This window comes from Elephas maximus, chromosome 11 (genome assembly GCF_024166365.1).
Source record: "Elephas maximus indicus isolate mEleMax1 chromosome 11, mEleMax1 primary haplotype, whole genome shotgun sequence".
In the NCBI taxonomy this organism is placed as follows: Eukaryota; Metazoa; Chordata; class Mammalia; order Proboscidea; family Elephantidae; genus Elephas; species Elephas maximus.
The window spans coordinates 110088072-110110245 of NC_064829.1; the positions used below are offsets into that span (position 1 = coordinate 110088072).

Sequence of the window (22174 nt, forward strand, 5' to 3'; positions counted from 1 at the left end):
AGTAGTACTGGTGTAAGCACTTCTCTGAATGTTTAGTAGAATTCTCCAGTAAAGCCATCTGGGCCAGGGCTTTTTTTGTTGGGAGTTTTTTAAAATTACCTTTTCAATCTCTCCTCTTGTTATAGGTCTATTCAGATTTTCAACTTCAGTTTGTGTTAGTTTGGGTAGTTAGTGTGTTCCTAGAAATTTGTCTAGTTCCTCTAGGTTTTCAAATTTGTTGGAGTATAGTTTTTCATAATACTCAGTTATGATCCTTTTTATTTCAGTTGGGTCTGTTGTACTGTCCACCATTTCATTTCTTATTTGGGTTATTTACATCCTCTCCTGTTTTTCTTTTGTCAGTTTGGCCAGTGGTTTGTCGATTTTGTTGATCCTTTCAAAGAACCAACTTTTGGTTTTGTTGATTCTTTCTATTGTTTTTCTAGTCTCTGTTTCGTTTATTTCTGCTCTGATCTTTATTATTTCCTTCCTTCTGGTGTTTATAAGCTTCTTCTGCTGTTCTTTCTATTTGTTCAAGTTGTGTAGCTAATGTTTTGATTTTGCCCCTTTCTTCTTTTTTGATGTATGCATTTATTGCTATAAATTGACCTCTGAGCGCTGCCTTTGCTGTGTCCCAAAGGTTTTGGTATGATGTGTTTTCATTCTTGTTTGATTCTAGGAATTTTTTAATTCCATTTTTGGTTTCTTCTATTACCAAGTAGTTTTTAAGCAGGGTGTGTTCAGTTTTCATGTAATTGATGTTTTTCCTTGCTCTTCTTGTTACTAATTTCTACTTTTATGGCATTGTGATCAGAGAAGATACTTTGTATTATCTCAATGCTTTGGGTTTTGTTGAGGGTTGCTCTGTGGCCTAAGTTGTGGTCTCTGGACAATGTTCCATGTGTGTTGGAAAAGAATGTGTACTTTGCATCTATTGGGTAGAGTGTTCTATATATGTCTGTGAGGTCAAGTTGACTGATTGTGTCCTTTAGATCTTCTGTATCTTTGTTGAGTTTCTTTCTAGATGTTCTGTCCTTTACTGAGAGTGGTGTGTTGAAGTCTCCTACTATTATTGCAGAACTGTCAGTTTCTCTTTTCAGTGCTGTTAGAGTTTGTTTTACGTATTTTGGAGCTCTGTTTTGGGTGACTAGATATTTATTATGATTGTGGCTTCATGATGGATCATCCCTTTAATCATTATATAGTACCTTTCTTTGTCTTTTATGGTGGATTTTGTTTTAAAGCCTATTTTATCTGAGATGAGTATTCTCACTCCTGCTCTTTTTTGGTAGCTGTTTGCTTGATATATTTTTTCCATCCTTTGATTTTTAATAAATTTACATCTTTGTTTCTAAGGTGAGTGTCTTGTAGACAGCATATTGATGGATCATGTTTTTTATCCATTCCGTCACTCTGTCTCTTTATGGGTGCATTTAGGCCATTTATATTCAGTGTAATTATTGATAGGTATGAGTTTAATGCTGTCGTTTTGTAGTGATTTTTTTTTGTGATGTAGACGTTTTCTTTGTTCCTCTTACTCCTCTGTGGTGAATTGTTTTTGTGGATTTTTTTTCCATTTCTTTTGTTTTTGTAGATTTTGTTTTACTGAGACTTCATTGTTTTTCTTCTTTATTTTGATTAGTATGTTTGTTAACTTTCTTTGTGGTTACTTTGAAATTTATTCTTATCTTTGTAGGTTTGAACCAGTCTATTTATTACTTGGTATTGCCTTGCCTTTCTTTCCACTAGAAAGTGCTGTACCTACACCATTTATTTCCTCTTTTATTGTTCTGATGTTGTTATTTACAGATTAACCTCTCTGGTTCCCTATTTTAATTTTTGTTTTGTTTTGTTTTGAATAGTCCTTGAGAGTTCATTTCCTAGGGTAGTATCTGGCTAGTGTGATCTTGTGTCCTGGGTTCAGGCTGTGGTCTGATGTTGTTTGTTCTCAAACTGAAGGGCTCCCTTTAATAATTTTTGTAGATTTCCTTTGATTTTTTACATATTCCCTTAATTTCTGTTTATCTGGAAATGGCCTAATTTCATCATCATATTTGAATTATAGTTTTGCAGAATATATTATTCTTCATTGGAAATTGTTTTCTTTCAAGGTTTTATATATGTCATCCCATTGCCTTCTTGCCTGCATGGTTTCTGCCAAGTTATCAGAGCTTAGTCTTATTGTTTCCCCTTTGTATGTGACTTTTTGTTTTTCTCAAGCTGCTCTTAGGCTCCTTTCTTTGTCTTTGGTTTTAGCGAGTGTAGTTATGATATATCTTGGTGATTTTCTTTCGGGGTCTATCTTATATGGGGTTCATTGAACTTGGATGGTCAGCTTTTCATCTTTCATGATATTAGGGAAGTTTTCTGTCAGCAATTCTTCAATGATCCTTTCTGTATTTTCTGTTTTCTCCCCCTGTTCCGGAACTCTGATCACTCGCAAATTTTTGCTTTTGATTATATCTCACGTAATTCTCAGGGTTTCTTCATTCTTTTTTTTCTGATTTTTCCTCAAACAGTTGTATTCAAGGATTTGTCTTTAATTTCACTGATCCTGTTTTCCATTATTTCAAACCTGCTCCTCAGACCTTCTATGAAACTGTTTCTGAAATCTTGTTGTTATTTTTTGAATTTGTAATTGTTGTTTTTGTATGATTTCTAGTTGTGAATTTATTGTGATATTTTGTTCCTGTATTATTTTCCTGAATTATTCCATTTTTTGGTCTGTATTTTCCATGACTTTGCCTTTTCCATGAATTTGTCTATTTTTCCTCATTTTTGTCTGCTTTGTGCTTCAACTCTTGGATAGCTCTGAATGTTAGAGATTTGAATTCCCTATCCGGTAGTTCTAGTGCCTTTTCTCCTATTGGAAAGTCATCTGGTGTTTTATTTTGAACACCTACTGGAACCATCCTGTCCTGTTTTTTTTTTTTTAAATATGTTTTGATATTGTCTACTGTCTTTGGGACATTCAGTAGTTATTTTCTTCATTTATTGTTTGTAGATTTTTTTTTGTTTCATCCTGTTTTTTTTTGTTTTATTTGGTTATGTCTGGGCAGGTGGGCTGTGTATTCTTTGTTGTTTGCTCATCTCTGGGAACGATACTTTTCATCTCCTTGTCCAATGGACAGGGCCAGTCAGCTATGGTGCAGCAGGGCAGGTGCAGCTGAAGGTAAGGGGTTTGGATCCATTGTTTGTGGCATGTACTGGGGCCGACAAGATGGACTGGGAGTCAGTGCAGGGCAGGTTCTCATAGGCCATGCCTGTGCTGCCCGGGGGTGTGATGTTCAGCACATGGTGCAGATAGGTGGGAGGGAAGGGGGAGGTTGTGATGTGTGGAGCTAAAATAGGTATGGGAAAGAAGAGAGGGGGAGAGAGAAACAGGAGCCAAAAAACAAACAAAAAAAGTGCTGAGGGAGCTTGCTGTTGGAGTGGAGAGATGAGAAAAACTGAGAAATGAAGAAAAACAAAAAGGAAAAAAGAAAAAGGTAGATTAATTAATTAATTAAAAGACCCCAGGGACCCCACCGAAGGCCAGGGAAGTGGCTCCCAGGCCTCGGGGCACAGCATATCTAGAAGAGGTGGAGATGGCACAGAGTGCCAGGTATTCAGGAGACAGGAAAAGATGGAAAGCAGAGAGAGATGAGAAACTGAGAAAACAAGAAAAACAAAAAGGAAAAGATAAAAGAAAACATAAATAAAAAAGAAAGGCCTCCAGTGATCCCAGTGGCTTGGCTGCACAGACTGGGCAAGTGACTCCCAAACCACACACTATAGTCTGGCTATAAGGGGCAGAGGTGTCACACAACACCAATTATTCAGGAGGCAGGAAAAGAAGGTAAGTAGAGAGAGATGAGGAACTGAGAAATGAAGAAAGACAAAAAGAAAAAAATAAATAGAAGATGAAATGCCCCCAGGGATCCCACTGGCATGGCTGCACAGACAGGGCCAGTAACTCCCATGCTGTGCAGTTCAGCCCGGCTAGAAGGGGCTCCCAAGCTGCAAAAGAAAAAAGAAAACAAACAAAAAAACAAAACAAAACAAAAAAACAAATAAACAAAAGGCCAAGGGGATCTCACCAGCATGGTGGCGTGGACCAAGGAAGCAGCTCCCCAGCTGAGTGGTGCTTCACAGCCTGTCAAGAAGTAAAGGTGGCACATGGAACCAGGTGTTCAAGAGAAAGGAAGCAGAGGAATGAGAGGCAGGGAAGAAACCAAAAGAAGCCAAAAAAAGCGACATCAGCAACATTGAAATGGCACTGAAGGACCCAGCCTGTGTGGGCAAGGTGAATCCAAGTGGCAAAGAGCCAGTGCTTCCTGGGACTCAGTCCCTAGGACGGCTGGGAAGCTGTGGATACTGGACATGGGGAAGAAGGGGGGTGGGGAATGGAAAGCACATATCACTGTTTACCAGGTGCTCCGTCTCCTGCTGGGGGCTCCGTGAAGCTGCTTTCCCATACTCCCTGCCCGCCGATCAACAGGAGTCCAAGATGGTGAATCTGTTCTGCATTAGGTGATAGGTGATCTCCACTTGTATCTTTCCTTACTCTGTTCTGTCAGTTTCTTATTCCATTTGGTGCTTGGTTGAGTTTTTTTATCTCTTCATTTGACACTTAGGGTTCCAAGATTGAAGTTTGTCTCTGCTTTACTTAGTTTTTTGAGTCTTTGTGGTGGAGGGACAGTGTGGTGTTTCTGTCTATAGTGCCATGTTGGCTCTGCATCCAGAACTATTTATTTATTTTGGAGCATATTTCTACTGCTTTACCTGATGACAAATGTAATTGCTAATAATTGCTCAAAAATGTGGAAATGTATACAGTAAGGTGTAAAATTCGTCCATAATATGTCCTTTTAGAGATAATCATTTTTAACCATTTGATAGGTCACCTTCCAGACTTTTCTGTCTTTCTCTTTATGTTCTCAGTGGGAGGAGCCCATTGGAATCACCTATTGTGCTTGTCTTAGGTACTCAACCTGGACCTCATCCCAGACTTGCTGGATCAGAGCCCCCAGTAGGTATGTTATTATTAGGTGCTGTTGAGTTGGTTCTGACTGATAGCAACCCTATGTACAACAGAACTAAACATTGCCCAGTCCCACACCATCCTCACAATCGTTGTTATGCTTAAGCCCATTGTTGCAGCCACTGTGTCAGTCCATCTTGTTGAGGGTTTTCCTCTTTTTTGTGGACCATCTACTTTACCAAGCATGAAATCCTTCTCCAGGGACTGATCCCCCCCGATAACATGTCTGAAGTATGTGAGACGTAGTCTCGCCATCCTTGTTTCTAAGGAGCGTTCTGGTCATCCTTCCTCCAAGACACATTTGTTCGTTCTTTTGGCAGTTCATGGTATATTCAATATTCAGTAGGACAAACTGACAGATGTGTGGGGGTCCCCAGTAGGAGGTCGTGGAAGTCTGTATTTGTGACAGTTCCATACATGAACCTGATATACACTCCTGGTTAAGAACTATAGCTCTGCATGCTGTGCAGTTTAATTTTTTTTATTATTGTAGAAAATAAAGATAACGCATTTGCCAATTCAACATTTGTCACTTATACAGTTCAATAAAACCAACTGCACCGATCACGTTGTGCAACCATCACCAATATCATTTCCCCTGTTTTCCATCCCTATAAACATAAACTCAGTGCTAGCTAAACACAATTTAATTTTTTTAATACACAATGGATGTATTTCCAGGTTAGTCAATAAAGAGAAATTTTGGTATATTGTTCTAAATGAGGAGCATACCACTTTATAAACTGGGGGTAGGGGAGATTTAAAAAAAAAAGCAACAACAGAAAGAGGGAGAAAGTAATGGGAAGCAAATGAAGAAATGGGTTTCCTTATTTTCATGTATCCTTAACTTTCTTCAGGTAAGGGAAAGGCTTTGCCAAAGACAGAGAGGCAAAGATTCAGAGTAAGAGGGAGGTCAGATGAGTAGAGACTCTGAAAATCTGATTCATTCTCTCTCTCATTCTTTTCAACTCTGTCTCTCAGAATCTCTTAATCTCTGCCCTTCTTTGTCTTGCTTTCTGTCTTCTCTCATTTTCTCTTCTCTCTCTTCCAAGCCCTCTTAGTTTTTAGTATCTCTCTCTCTACCTCTGCTTAGCTACTAACCAAAAGATTGGTGGTTCAAGTCCACCCAGAGGTACCTCAGAAGAAAAATCTGGCAATCTACTTCTGAAAAATCCGCCACTGAACACTAAGTGGAGCACAATTATGTGCTGACACACAAGAGGTCACCATGAGTTAGAACTGACTCAAACTGCAACTGTTTTAGGAGTCCTTGGGTGGTGGTTGTTGTTATTAGGTGCCTTCTAGTCAGTTCAGACTCAGCGACCCTATCTATGTACAACAGAACGAAACACTCCTGGTCCTGCAACATCCTCATAACTCTTAAGCTTGAACCCATTGTTTCAGCTACTGTGTCAATTCATCTTGTTGAAGGTCTTCCTCTTTTTTGCTGACCCTCTACTCTACTGTACTTGTACACATGTTAACCATGACGGCTATCCAAAAAGTTGGAAGTATAAGTCCACCCAGAGGTGCCTCAAAAAAAAGTCCTAGTGATCTACTTCTGAAAAATCGTACACCGAAATGGTGCACATTTTTACTCTGACACATAGGGGGTCGACGCGAGTTGGTGTTGACTCCACTGCAATTGTTTTTTTCTCTCTGATTCTACCTCTCTCTGTTTCTACCTCCTCCATATCTCCCCTTTCTTCCTCTTAACCTCTCATTCCCTGCCCTATAGTCTCTCCCTCTCTCTAGGCCATGATGTCTCTCTGTCTGTGTTATCTCAGCCCATCTCCCAGCCCTACACTACATTTCTGGGCCCTAAAAGGAGATCACTCCTCTCCCTGCCCTGGATGATCTCCCCATCCCCACCCTCCCTCAACAGATCCCTGACCCGGCTGTAGGTGGAGCTGATAAGCCCAAAGGTATGGTAGAACAAATCCAGCAGCCGCAGAAACTCGGGATCTTTGTAGGCAAAGCGTTCTCCAAAGGCAATGGAGCAGATGATGTTGGCGGTGATGGCATGGAAGAAGAAGGTGGGGTCCATGAGGGTTCCTAGGAGGAGGAGAGGGCAAGTCAGGGGACAGGAATTCAGGGATGAGGGGCGGGCATTTTGTTGCTGCCCTATCTCTGTGTAACTGTCCTCCACCACTCAGGAATGATAACAATAACATCTAACACTAGGTCTTATCTTGTGCCCGGCCCTATTCTAACTGCTTAATTCTCACTACAACCTGTGGCAAAGACTCAGTTCTACAAATATCTCCATTTTATAAATGGGCAGACAGGGTAAGACATTTGACCAAGGTTGCTCAGTTACTAATTGCTGGGGCCAGCATTCAGACCTACACAACCTGGTGACAGAATCTTTGCTGTTGGTCCTTACCCTTCACCTCCTTGGAGATCTCAGCTCTGTGAACCTCTTCCCAGCTCTGTGAATAGTGGAGTCTCAGGGCCAGAGGGTGACACAAAGTAGGTGTTCAGTTGATTGCTTGTACAAATTAAAAAGACCTGACCGCTCTATCCCTGTCTGTCACTCTACCTTCATCTTCTTTTTCCCACCTCTAGGGTGCTCCAGTCTTCACTTGTCTGTTGATGCCTCTATTGGCCAGGTTCTGCCCTGTTCCTGGTTGAAGTGCATGGTTGTGGGCTGGGAGCCCAAGAACATCCAGTTGGTGCAGCCTCTCTCTGTCTGGGTCTCACCTTATCTGTCTTCCCTTATTTCTTTCTGTAGACCTTTTCTTGAGCTTTTTCTGTCAAGTATTTTTTTTTTTTTATTTTGGTAACAAAACAGTTGCCATTTTAACATTCTTCACATGTACAGTTGAGTGACATTAATTTGTGCTCATCATGTTGTTCAACTATCACCCACATCTCTTCTCAAATTTTTCCATCACACTAAACAAACCTCAGTGTCCTCTAAGCATTGAGTTCTCCTTTCCCCTCCCTCTGCCTGCCCCTGGTGACCACTAATAAACTTTGTTTATATACACTTGTTTATTCTAGATATTTCATGTAAGTGGGATTATACAATAGTTCTCCTACCACTTTTACCCCTTTACACTCTATTCCTTTCTCTCTGTCTCTCTATCTGATAGTCTCTTGGTCTCCATCTTTCTTTATCTCTACCTCTTTTTATCTGCCCAGGCAAACATCTCTTTCTATTGCTATGCACTTCACAACTCTCTCTGTTTCTCTGTCTTTCTTCCCTACCCGTCTCTTTCTCCAGGGCTCACCCTGGGATTTCTGTAGCTCCTCCACGAGACACTGAGCCTCCTCCTGGATCCGCTCCTCCACACTCCGCTTTCCCATCCCGAAATCCCTCATGGTGGCCAGGGAGAATTGTTGTAGGGTCTTCCAGCGATTCCCATTGGCAAAGATGACACCTGGGGATGTGGGAGAGGCTTGGGTTGCAGAGGAATTTGGAAGAAGCTGAGCCCCTCTTCATCCCTTGTCTTCCCTTCCCAGACTCATCTTTCCCGATTCTCATTCCCCCCTCCTCCCCTCAGTGCCCTTGAGGCCCTCACCATATCCCTGGAAGGATTGCTCAAGGGATGCAATTTTCGCCCGGCCAGAGAAGGCATCAGCCTGGTCCACCAGGGCCTTGCGAATGGCCTCTGTCCCACACAGAATGACCACAGTCCTCTGCCCCAGGTACACCGTGAACACATCTCCGTATTTCTCTTGGAGCTGCCAAGCATATCCACACCAGCTTTGCTGATTAGTCAGTATGCACCTCTATAGCCATAAACAAAACAAAACAAAACAAAAACAGTTGCTATAGAGTCAGTTCTGACTCACAGTGACCCAATGTGTGTCAGAGTAGAACTGTGCTCCACAGGGTTTTCAATGGCTGATTTTTTGGAATTACATCAACAGGCCTTTCTTCTAAGGTGCCTCTGGGTGGATTTGAACCTCCAACGTTTCAGTTAGCAGCCAAGAGTGTGAACCATTTGCACCACCCAGGGACCCCTAAACCATGAAAACACTTATATAAGTTGATAATGAGTCACTGCCCCACGACGCTCCTCCCTTGGAGGCTCTTCCCCCTTCTCAGGACCCACGAGACCTCCTTAGGACCCAGCAACTAAAGGGTTAACCTTTGAGCAGCCAGGGTCTGCTGTGATTGGTTGATGCCTGAAGTAATACAGTTGGTTAAGTATTTCTAAGATCACTCCTGCCCATATCCTTGAGGCTGACTGTATCTCCCTAGCATCACAACTAAAAAACCATCTTTCTTGTGACCCAACCTGCTATCTGCCTGCTGACAAATCCTGCAGAAAACGGCCCTGAACCACCCACTTTGTAGAAAAGGAGGGAACGTACAGTCTTCTGGGGGTGATCATGAAATATGAAAAATCCTATCAGTACATCTGATTGGGAAAGTGCTTGATGGTATTTACCAAAGCTGAATAGATATATGCATACTCAATGATCCAGCAATTTCATTCCTAGATGCATGCCCAATGGAAACATGTACATATGGTCGCCAAAAAAAGGAGCAAGGATAGTTATAGAAGCCTTATTATTAAAATGCCCATCAGCATAGATGTGGAATCAATGCATAAAGTGATATACTCACCCAAGGGAATACTATACAGCATAGAAAAAGAATAAACTGCTATATACAACAACACGGATGAGCCTCATGGACATAATGTTGAGTGAAGGCAGTGAGACACAAAAGAGTCCATACTTTCTAATTCTATTTCTATGAAGTTCAAAAAGAGGCAAAACTATAGTGTCAGGATAGTGACTAGAAGGGGTTGTGAGTGCACCGTGTTCTCTTTATTGCTGTATGTGTCAATCACATGGCTGTGTTCAGTTTGTGACTATTCATTGAGTTGTGCACATATGAGTTGTATAATTTTTAGGAGATGTTAAACTTCTATAAAAATATACTTATAAAAATTTTTACATTTACTTAAAAATATCTCGCATTGATTTCTGCATAGCTTTCTCATTGGTCTCCCTGCTTCCATTCTTGTTTACAATCATTTCATTCCCTGAAGCCAGAGTAATCTTATTAAGATGTCATTGTTGTTAGGTGCTGTCAAGTTGTCTCCAACTCATAGCGACCCCATGCACAACAGAATGAAACACTGCCCAGTCCTTCACCATCCTAACTTAAAATATAAGTTACTCAATATCCCTAACCTGCTCCACATGCTCCATTGCTGCCATGCACTAAAATAAAATCTGAGGTCTCTACCCTGGGCCACATGGCCCTGTGTGACCTGGCCCCATTACCTCTCTGAGTTCCTTTCCTGCTCATTTCCTCAGTCTCAAATCCAGCCCCCGTTGTTGCTCCAAAATGCTGAGCTTGCTTTGGTTTCAGAGTTTTTGCAAGGACACCTGTCTCTATCTAGTGCCCTTCATCTGTACCATTCAAGGTCTCAGAAATAGACTTCATCTGCACCATTCAAGGTCTCAGCAAGACTGAGTTGTTCCTTGATAACTCAATCTAAAGTAGCTCCCACTACTTTCTAAAAGATAATCTGCTTTATTTTAATCATAACTCTTACCCGCTTAGTATTCCCTTACTTCTTTTTTTGTTTATCTGTCTCTCTCAGTAGAATGCTCATGATTGTAACAACTGTGATGATTAAGGTGGTGTGTCAACTTGGCTGGGCCATGATTCTCAGTGGTTTGGCAGTCATATGATGATGTGATCACTTCCATGATGAGATTTGATATAATGTGATCACTTCCATGATGGGATTTGCTGTGAGTAACCAATCAGTTAAAAGGGAGTTTCCTAGGGGGTGCAGTCTGCTTTGAATGTAAGTGGCCATTCTGGCAAGACTCGTGGGCTTTTGCTCACTTTGAATCCTGCAGCTTGCTCCTGTTCTTTGGCCTGTGGTTCTTGGGCCTTGAGCTAGGAGCTTACTTGCTGTCTTGCCTGCCTATCTTGGGATTTGTCGTTCTTCCCAGCCTGTGTGAAAGAGCCCTGCTGTCTGACCTGCTGATATTGGTTTCGCCAAGCATCAGGAGAAGCCTCCAGCCTGACCCATGGAGGTGTGATGTTCCAGCCTCTACAACCGCATGAGGCATTTCCTTGATATAAATCTCTGTATAAATACTTATATGCTGTACTGGTTTTGCTTCTCTGGAGCAACCAGCCTAAGACATTTGATAGAAAGTATGGCTCTAGAGAAACACAATTGTAAGCATGAGTTTTCTAAATTGGTTCTCAAACCTGGTTAGTCTTAAAGATACTGATGATTCTGCTCACAGTAGTAAAGAAGCCACTGCTAATCTAAGGCATGAGGTAACAATACAAATATGCAAAATATCACCACCAATAACCAATAGAACAGGTATTGATGAGAGGTGAGGCTCTGGGTGCTTGCATGTTTGATTACCTTTCTACAAATTTGTCATGACAAGAAGTATCAGGAAGCTCGTTGGTTGGTCCCGCTTTCGCTAGGCAAACTGGTGAAAGAGAGATGAGCTCAGGGCTTCAGAGTCAAAGCTCAAGTGCCACATAAACAACCTCAAAGTTTCTACTTGTGCCTTGAAAAAAAAGCCTTATTTCTTGTGGTAACGGAGCTGATATTGCCAAAAATCAAATGCAGAGTCTTATCATAAGAGTGGCTGAATTACAACGCTAACTCAATTTCCAACCTCAAGTGGTGTCTGGAGTTAAATTGAGGGCATTGACTGGGAAGAAATGGGATCCCAAAGCTTGTTATGGGGACATATGGGTAAATAATCAGGAAGTTGGGGACACTGAGCTCCTAAATTCTGTCGAATCACTCCTGCCAACAGAACCAGTCCTCTCACTCCCATCTGAAGAGATTACTCCATCTTTGTTTCCAAAGCCACTTTCCCCAGTAAAACCATTAGTAAAACCATTAGCCCTCCACCCCCATCTGTGTCTGAGGAGGCTTTCTCTTAGTCATTACCTGGGGCACTGGCTGAGGCAGATGCCTTACAAGACAAAAATGAATGTTCTAAAAACACATCTTCATCACCAATTTTGTCTTCTAGACCTAGAAGTAGACTTAAGTCCCATTGAGCCCCAAAAGGTGAAGTACAAAGTGTGATACAGGAAGAGATACGTTGTACTCCAAATGAATGAGTTTTCAAATATGTACAAATATTTATATGTATGTACAAACAAAAACCTAGGGAATAAGTGTGGGAATGGCTCTTAAGGGTGTGGGATAATGGTGCAAGGAACATAAAGATGGATCAGTCTTAGTTTATTAATACGGACCCACTAAGCACAGATTCTTCACTCAGTGTTTCAGCTTGAGAGGTTAGGAAAGAATCTAATAGTGTCTTTGTTTGGGTCACTGAAGCATGGATTACATGGTGGCCTGCACTAAATCAAGTTGAAGTACTAGACTTACTTTGGTATTCTGTAGAAGAAGGCATCCAAAGATTTAGGGAAATTGGCATGTTAGAGTGGATTTATCAGGTTAGACCCACAGACCCACACATGGAGTGCCCAGAAGACACGCCTTTTACCACAACTGTGAGGAAAAAATTTGTGAAGGGAGCCCCAGCATCCTTGAAGACTGCTGTGATTACTATTTTAAGTAAGTCAGATTTGACAGTGGGAACTGCCCTAACTAAGACACCTAATACAATGGGTTTGATTGGACCCCATGGTAGTAGGGGCTAAGTGGCAGTACTCAAATGACAAAGACACAGTGAGCTTGGTTACCACAGTGGACAGCAAGGACAAAGCAGTAATCAGAATATTTTGACTTGTACGGACTTATGCCGTTGGCTACTTAGTCATGGTGTACCAAGGAGTTAATAGATAGGAAAATCTGCTAAATATTTACTTGATCTGTACAAGTGGGTGGATTCTAGGTCAAGTGAACAGCAGTCTGACTCAAATACCAGAGTAAAGAGTCATGGCCCCTCAACCAGTTCCTAGACTTGAGCAATTTGTAGACCCAGGACCCCTTGGATGAAGGGGAGGCTGGGTCCCCTTGAAGAAGGACTCTAATACTCTTCCAAAAATTTATACTATTAATCTTTCTCCCAGACTTCCCCAAAGGCATTTATGGCCTTTTACTAGAGTGACTGTTCATTGGGGAAAAGGAAATAATCACACTTTTCAGGGATTACTGGTTACTGGCTCTGAACTGACACTAATTCCAGGAGACCCAAAACATCACTGGGGCCCACCAGTCAGAGTAGGGGCATATGGGGGTCAGGTTATTAACAGAATCTTAGCTCACGTCTGTCTCACAGTTGGTCCAGTGTTTCCCTGAACCCATCCTGTAGTGATTTCCCCAGTTCCAGAACGCATAATTGGAATATACTCAGCAACTGGCAGAATGCCCATATTGGATTCCTGAGAAGTGGAGTGAGGGCTATTATGGTAAGAAAAGCCAGTGGAAGCCATTAGAACTGCCCCTACCTAGGAAAATAGTAAACCAAAAGCAATGGTGCATTCCTGGAGGGATTGCAGAGATTACTGCCACCATCAAGGACTTGAAGGATGCAGGGGTGGTGATTCCCACCATAACCTCAATTTGACTCACTTATTTGGCCTGTGCAAAAAGCAGGTGGATTTTGGAGAATGACAGTGAATTATCGAAAACATAACCAGGTGGTAACCCCAATTGTAGCTGCTGTTCCAGATGTGGTTTCATTGCTTCAGCAAATTAAAACATCTCCTGATACCTGTTATGCAGCTATTGATCTGCATAAGGCCTTTTTCTCCATATCTGTTTTGAAGGATGACCAGAAGCTGTTTGCCTTCGTTGGTAAAGCCAGAAATACATTTTCACTTGCTTACCTCAGGGCTACATCAACTTTTCAGTCCAATGTCATAATTTGGTCCACAGGGACTTTGTCACCTTTCCCTTACACAAGAAGATCCATTACACTGGTCCATTGCATTGATGATGTTATGCTGATTGGACCTGGTAAGGAAGAAGTGTAATTGACTCTGAACTTATTGGTGAAACATTTTTGTGCTTCTTGTTGTTGGGTGCCATCGTGTTGGTTCCAACCCACAGTGACCCTGTATACAACAGAACAAAACTCTGCCTGGTCCTGGGCCACCCTCACAATCATTGTTATGCTTGAGCCCACCATTTCAGTTATTGTGTCAATCTATCTCGTTGAGGGTCTTCCTCTTATTCATTGACCCTCTACTTTGCCAAATATGATGTCCTTCTCCAGGGGCTGGTCCCTCCTGATAATAGGTCCAAGGCATGTGAGACGAAGACTCCCATCCTTGCGTCTAAGGAGAATTCTGGCTATACTTCTTCCAAGACAGATTTGTTCGTTCTTCTGGCAGTCCGTGGTGTATTCAGTATTCTTCGCCAATACCATAACTCAAAGGCATCAATTCTTCTTGGGTCTTCCTTATTCATTGTCCAGCTTTCACATGCATATGAGGTGATTGAAAACACGACGGCTTGGATCAGGTGCACTTTATTCCTTAAAGTGACATCTTTGTTTTTCAACACTTTAAAGAGGTCTTTTGGGGCAGATTTGCCCAATGCAATGCGTCATTTGATTTCTTGACTGCTGTTTCCATGGGTGTTGATTGTGGATCCAAGTAAAATGAAATTCTTGACAACTTCAATCTTTTCTATCTTTATTATGATTCTGCTTATTGGTCAAGTTGTGAGGAGTTTTGTTTTCTTTATGTTGAGGTGTAATTCATACTGAAGGCTGTGGTCCTTTATCTTCATCATTAAGTGCTTGAAGTCCTCTTCACTTTCAGCAAGGAGGGTAGTATCATCTGCATATCATAGGTTGTTAACGAGTCTTTCTTCAGTACTGATGCTGTGTTCTTCTTCATATAGTCCAGTTTCTTGGATTGTTTGCTCAGTGTACAGATTGAATAAGTATGGTGAAAGGATACCACCCTGACACACACCTTTGTTGACTTTAAATCATGCAGTATCCTCTTGTTCTGTTCAAATGACTGTGTCTTGGTTTAAGTAGAGGTTCCTCATGAGCACAATTAAGCATTCTGGAATTCACATTCTTCGCAATTTATCCATAATTTTTTATGATCCATACAGTCGGAAGCTGTTACATAGAAAATAAAACACAAATAAATGCCTTGCTTTCAGCCAAGATTCATCTGACATCAGCAGTGATATCCTTTTAACTCATCCTCTTCTGAACCGACTTGAATTTCTGGCTATTCCCTGTTGATGTATGGCTTCAACGGCTTTTGAATGATCTTCAGCAAAATTTTACTTGCATGTGATATTACTGATATTGCTCCATAATTTCTGCATTCTGTTGAATCACTTTTCTCTGTGATGGGTACAAATATGGATCTCTTCCAGTCCATTGGCCAGGAAACTGTCTTCCAAATTACTTGGCATAGATGCGTGAGTGCTTTCAGTGCTGCGTCCATTTGCGGAAGCATCTCAATTGGTATTCTATAGTTCCTGAAGCCTTGTTTTTCACCAATGCTTTCAGTGCAGCTTGGACCTCTTCCTTCAGTACCACTGGTTCTTAATCATGTAATACCTCCTGACGTGGTTGGACATTGACAAATTCTTTTTGGTATACTGACTCCGTGCCTTTCTTCCATCTTCTTTTGATGCTTCCTTCGTCATTTAATATTTTCCCTGTAGAATTCCTCAATATTGCAACTCAAGGCTTGAATGTTCTCTTCAGTTCTTTCAGCTTGAGAAATGCTGAGTGTGTTCTTCCCTTTTGGTTTTTTATCTCTAAGTCTTTGCACATTTCATTGTAATACTTTGTTTTCTCTAGCTGCTCTTTGAAATCGTCTATTCCTTTACTTCGTCCTTTCTTCCTTTTGCTTTTGATACTCTATGTTCAAGAACAAGTTTCAGAGTCTCTTCTGACATTCATTTTGGTCTTTTCTTTCTTTCCTGTCTTTTTTAATGGTCCCTTGCTTTCTTCGTGTCCTTAATGTCCTTGATGTCATTCCACAACTCGTCTCGTCTTTGATCAAATCTATTCTTGGGATGTCTCTAAATTCAGGTGGAACATAGTCAAGGTTGTGCTTTGGCTTTCGTGGACTTGTTCTAATTTTGTTCACCTTCAACTTGAACTTGCATATGAGCAATTGATGGTCTGTTCTGCAGTCAGCCCCTGATCTTTTTCTGACTGACGATATTGAGCATTTCCATTGTCTCTTTCCACAGTTGTAGCGGATTTGATTCCTATGTATTCCATCTGGTGAGGTCCACAAGTGTAGTCGCCATTTATGTAGTTGAGAAAAGGTATTTGCAATGAAGAAGTCTTTGGTCTTGCAAAATTCTGTCATGAAATCTCCAGCATCATTTCTATCACCAACGCCAGGTTTTCCAACTATCAACCCTTCTTGTTTGTTTCCAACTTTCGTGTTACAATCACCAGTAATTATCAATGCATCCTGATTGTATGTTCAATCAATTTCAGACTGCTGCGGTTGGTAAAAATCTTCAATTTCTTCATCTTTGGACTTAGTGGTTGGTGTGTAAATTTGAATAATATTTGTATTAATTGGTCTTCCTTGTAAAAAATATGTATATTATCCTATCAGTGACAGATCTTGAAATGTTCTTTTTGACGCTGAATGCAATACCATTCCTCTTCAGTTTGTGATTCCCAGCATAGTAGACCATATGAATGTCAGATTAAAAATGACCAATACCAGTCATTTTCAGCTCACTAAGGCCTAGGATATTGATCTTTATGCATCCCGTTTCATTTTTGACAACTTCTAATTTTGCTAGATTCATACTTTATACATTCTGTATTTCAGTTACTAATGGATGTTTGCAGCTGTTCTCATTTTGAGTTGCCTCATCAGCAAATGAAGGCCCAGAAAGCTTGACTCCATCCATATCATTACATCCACATCTACTTTGAGGAGGCAGCTCTTAACCAGTTGTGTTTTGAGCCCTTTCCAACCTGAGGGGGGATCATCTTCTGGCACTATATCAGACAATGTGCTGCTGGTATCTGTAAGGTTCTCACCGGCCAGTTTTTTCAGAAGTAGACTGTCAGGTCCTTCTTCCTAGTCTGTCTTATCTGGATGCTCAGCTGAAACCTATCCACCGAGGGTGACCCTACTGGTATTTGAAATATCGGTAACAAATCTTCCAGTACCACAGCAACACACAAGACACCACAGTATGACAAACTGACAGGTATGTGGTGGATCTGAGTGCTGGAGGCTTGGAAATTAACCTAATAATAATTACAGTGTTTTCTATCTCATTGAAAATTCTAGGGGTCCAGTGGTGTCAGGCATGTGAGATATTCCTTCTAAAGTGAAAGGTAAGTTATTGCATCTGGTCCCTCACACAACTGAAAAGAAGACAATGACTAGTTGGTCTCTTTGGATTTTGGAGGCAACGAATTCCTCATTTGGGTGTGTTACTCCAGCCTATTTATGAAGGGACTCAAAAAGCTTCTAGTTTTGAGTGGGGCCCAGAACAAGAGAATTCTCTGCAACAGGTTCAGGTTGCTGTGCAAGCAACTCTGCCATTTGGGCCATATGATCTGGCTGATCCAATGGTGCGTGAAGTGTCAGTGGCAGATAGAGATGCTGTTTGGAGTCTTTGATAGGCCCTTATTGGTGAGTCACAGCAGAGATGCTTAAGATTTTGAATCAAATCGTTACTATCGCCTGCAGATAACTATTCTCCTTTTGAGAAACAGCATATTGCTTGTTACTGGGCCTTAGTAAAGACTGAATGCTTAACCATGGGCCACCAGGTCACCATGTGGCCTGAGTTGCCCATCATGAACTGACCGTTGTCTGACCCACAAAACCGTAAAGTTGGACGTGCACAGCAAGTGCTCCATCATTAAATGGAAGTGGTATATATGAGATTGAGCCCAATCAGGACCTGAAGGCAAAAGTAAATTGCATGAGCAACTGGCCCAAATTCGCATGGTCTCCACTTCTGTCACATTACCTTGCATCTCCCTGTCTGCACCTGTGGTCTCATGGGGAGTTCCTTGTGATCAGCTGGCTGAGGAAGAGATGTGCTTGGTTTACAGATGGTTCTGTGTGATACGCAGGCACCACTGGAAAGTGAACAGCAGCAGCACTACAGTCTATTTCTGGGATCTCCCTGAAGGACAGTGGTGAAGGGAAATTCTCCCAAGGGGCAGACTTCAAACAGTGCACCTGGTTGTTCACTTTGCTTGGAAAGAGAAATGGCTACATGTGTGATTTTATACTGATTCATTGGCTGCGGCCAGTGGTTTGGCTATACAGTCAGCAACTTGGAAGGAACATGATTGGAAAATTGGAGACAAGGAGGTATAGGGAAGAGGTATGTTGATAGGCTTCTCTGAATGGGCCAAAGAAGTGAAGATATTTGTGTCTCATGTGAATGTTCACTGAAGGGTGACCTCAGCAGAGGAGAATTTTAACAATCAAGTGGACAGGATGACATGTTCTGTAGAAACCAGTCATCCTCTTTCCCTAGCCACTCTAGTCATTGCTCAATGGGCTCATGAACAAAGTGGTCATAGTGGCAGGGAAGGAAGTTATGCATGGGCTCAGCAACACGGATTTCCACTCATCAAGGCTGACTTGGCTACAACTACTGCTGAGTGCCCAATTGGCCAGCAGCTGAGATCAACAATGAGTCCCCAATATGGCACCATCTCTTGAAGTGATCAGCCAGCACTCTGGAGGCAAGTTGATTACACTGGACTGCTTCCATCATGAAAAGGCAGCATTATGTTCTTATTGGAATAGACACTTGCTCTGGGTATGAATTAACCTTGCCTGCATGCAATGCTTCTGACAAACTACCATCTGATGACTTACAGAATGCCTCATCCACTGTCATGGTATCCCACACAGCATTGCCTTGGAACAAGAGACTCACTTCACAGCAAATGAAGTATGGCAACAGACACATGCACATGGAATTTACTGGTCTTACCATATTCCCCATCATCCTGAAACAGGTGGTTTGATAGAATGATGGAATGGCCTTCTAAAGACACAATTATGGCACCAGTGATATAGCAATAACTTCCAGCGTTGGGTTATGTTTTCTAGGCAGCTGTATATGCTCTAAACCAGCATGCAGTATGAGGAGCTCTTTCTCCCATAGCCAGGATTCATGGGTCCAGGAATCAAGGGGTGGAAATGGGAGTGGCACCACCCACATTACCCCTAGTGACCCACTTGCAAATTTCTTTCTTCCTGTCCCCTTGACCCTATGTTCTGCATGTCTAGAGGTCTTAGTTCCAAAGGGAGGAATGATCTCACCTGGAGACACATCACTAATTCTATTGAACTGAAACTTAAGAATGCCACTTGGCCACTTGGGCTCCTTATGCCTCTGGATCAACAGGCAGAGAAAAGAGTTACCATATTGGCTTGTGTGATTGATCCTGATTACCAAGAGGAAATCAGACTGATATTAAATAACGGAGGCAAAGAGCAGTATGTCTGGAATGCAGGAGATCCCTTAAGGTGCCTCTTAGTACTTTAATGCCCTGTGATTAAAGTCGATGGAAAACCACAGCAACCCAATTCCAACATGAGGATGGCATGTACTCAATGCCAACAATATATCCTGGCACATAGAAGGTGCTCAGTTAATTAGTACTGAATGAGTGAATAAGTATATCAAAGTAGGTTCCATTTAATGAGCACTTACCATACACCATGCTCAATGCAATAGCCTATCTAACGCTCACAGCAACCTTGTGAGGCACTCGCTTGTAATATCATCATCCCAGGTTACAAAAGAGAAAACTGAGACTCAGTGGGTAAGAGTTGAATCTGAGACTGGAATCCATACCTGTCTGGCTCTAAAAGGATTTGGGAACTTACCAGGGAATAGTGGAGAGGCAGTTCCACTTCCCCATCTTATTCCATCATTTATCTCTCTTTCCCTCTTCTTAAAGATGCAAAGATAATGGAGGACTGTTGGGGGGAACCTAGAGGGTCCTTGGAAGAGCTTCAGGGGGCCTGTGAACCCTCAAAATTATATACACAAATGTGAGTGCATATTTGGGGAGGAGTCATAGATTTAGCCAAATTCTCAAAGGATTTATTGATCCCAAAATTATTAAACAGCTTTAGTTTATGAGAACACTGGAGATAAGCATATCTTCCCACCGGATCCCAGCTGCTTCACCTCCTACCAACTAGGCAACTGTGGACAGGTGTCTTCCTTTCACAGTCCTTATCTCTAACATGGGGTTAGCTCTTCACCTAGGCCACAGGGTTGTTGTAAAGGAGGTCTGATGACGAACTCCTGCCCAAATACAGATGAATCCTAGCCACATAATTCTGAGTGAAAAACTAAGTCCATGAGATCATATAACAGCAGAACACTCTTGTGATACATTGAAAACAACTAAAGCTAAATAGTATGCACATGAGGCATCCACAAATGTGGTAAAAATTTCTCTCTAAAAAGCAAAGGAAGGAAGAAAATAATAAAGGGTAGAGTAGAATAAATGAAATAAAAAATAGAAAAAAAAATAGAACCATCGAAACCAAACTTTAGTCTCTGAAAAGATCAATAAAATGGACAAACCTTCAGCTAGACTAACAAAGAAAAAAAAAGAGAAGACAAATAACTAAAATCAGAAATGTGGGGATATCACTGCTGATCAAAGAGAAATAAAAAGGGTTTATAGGAGAATACTGTGAACAAGTGTATACCATCCAACTAGGTAATCAAGATGAAATGGACAAACTCCTAGAAACACAAATTACCTAAATTGACTCAAGAAGAAACAGAAACTCTTAATAGGCCTATATCAAGTGAAGAGATTGAACCAGTAATCAAAAACTTCCCACAAAGAAAAACCAGGACAAGATCACTTCACTGGGGAATTCTACCAAACATTTACAGGAAAAAAAAAAAAAAAAACTAAAGGGATGATAAACCCAAGATTCAGTAATGTGGTAGCCAAAGTGGAAGGGGACAGAGGAATACAGGGTAGCTGAAGTTACTGTCAGTATTGTAGTTCTCTTGTGGAGTGACGGGTTCATGGATGTTAATTGCATTATCAATCAATAAATATGTAATTAAAAATGAAATCATGTGTAGAAAGTAGTGATTGGGAACCTACTAAATCCTGCACAAGTGCCAGCTGCTATTATAGTGCATTATGTTCTTTATTGATAAGCACTCTATACCCAGCCTCTCAGTAGTCCTTCCCTTCCCATTCTGCTCTCCACCCCTCTTCCCCATTGCCCTAGCACTGACATGAGCCAGCCTTTGGTGCCTTCTCCTCTTTTTCTCTCTCTACAAGTGGCAGGCAGTCACCCAGGAACTCTACAGAGGGAGGAGGGGAGGAGTGATATGCTACACCTGTGGCTCTCACCCAGACACCTTCATAACCATTTACCTACTCCAAGGGCAATGCCTATGCACTTTCAATTGAGCAGAAAGGCCTTCTGACAAAATGATCACCATCCACCATGCTTCAGCTTCATGTACCTTACGTATCAACCTTCACACACTCCACCCCTTAGCCTGGGAGGATATCCCACTCTTACTTAAGGATCCTAAAGTGATCCCCAAGTACTGAGGCCCACCCTCTGACCCCATCCATCTGGATCTCACCTTCAGGAAGGATTTGAGTAGATTTTTTCTGTCCATCTGCAGAAGATTCCCCAAGAAAGGCAGAGGATCGGGCCTGGTGGGAGGTGGCCTTGCGTCCTTGGTTGACCCCTGGCCAGGAGAAGTAAGAGGCCTGTGAAAAGAGCCAGGAGGAGGAGGATGCTGAGCTCCATGGCCCTAGTCTGAGTGTCTTCCACCCTCACTGCAGTCTTGAGCTGGGACTTTATCTGAATCTGCTTCCACACACAGTTATGTAATGCTGTTCGTTCCAGTCTCCCCTTGCATCATTGTCCAGGAGTGCCAACTGAGAAGAGGTGCTAGGTGATCCACACTTCCTGCTTGGGCAGACTGGTGATTTGCCCACTCCCTCCTCCTTTACCCCTTCTCTAGGTGGCAGGAGCCCTGTGGCCGAGAGACCAAGGTCCACATGAAAACATGGGTGTGTTTATTTTGGGGGAGGGTTGGGTGAGCATGCACTAGTCAACTTGGTTGTGCCTGTGTTTACATAGTTATGCCTGCATGCACTTTTCCATTCTTATTTGCCTCTCTGTGTGTGCTTTCACAATTTTTGTGAAATTGTGTGAATTGTGTCAGTATTTACACACAAGTAAAAGTGTGTTTTTCTGTGTATGAGTCTGGGTGTGCTTGTGTGTATGATTTTGCA

General features: G+C 41.8%; 1 protein-coding gene across 1 annotated transcript in view; it reads right to left on the minus strand.

Annotated features, from left to right (window-relative positions):
• The window catches only part of LOC126086297 (cytochrome P450 2B11-like), a 38093-nt gene extending 16410 nt beyond the window's left edge, over window positions 1–21683 (minus strand). Inside the window, 5 exon segments of the mRNA XM_049902449.1 lie at window positions 6897–7057; window positions 8239–8388; window positions 8530–8692; window positions 21514–21581; window positions 21584–21683. Coding sequence (XP_049758406.1) covers window positions 6897–7057; window positions 8239–8388; window positions 8530–8692; window positions 21514–21581; window positions 21584–21683 — 642 coding nt within the window.
• Between the last annotated feature and the right edge of the window lie 491 nt (window positions 21684–22174).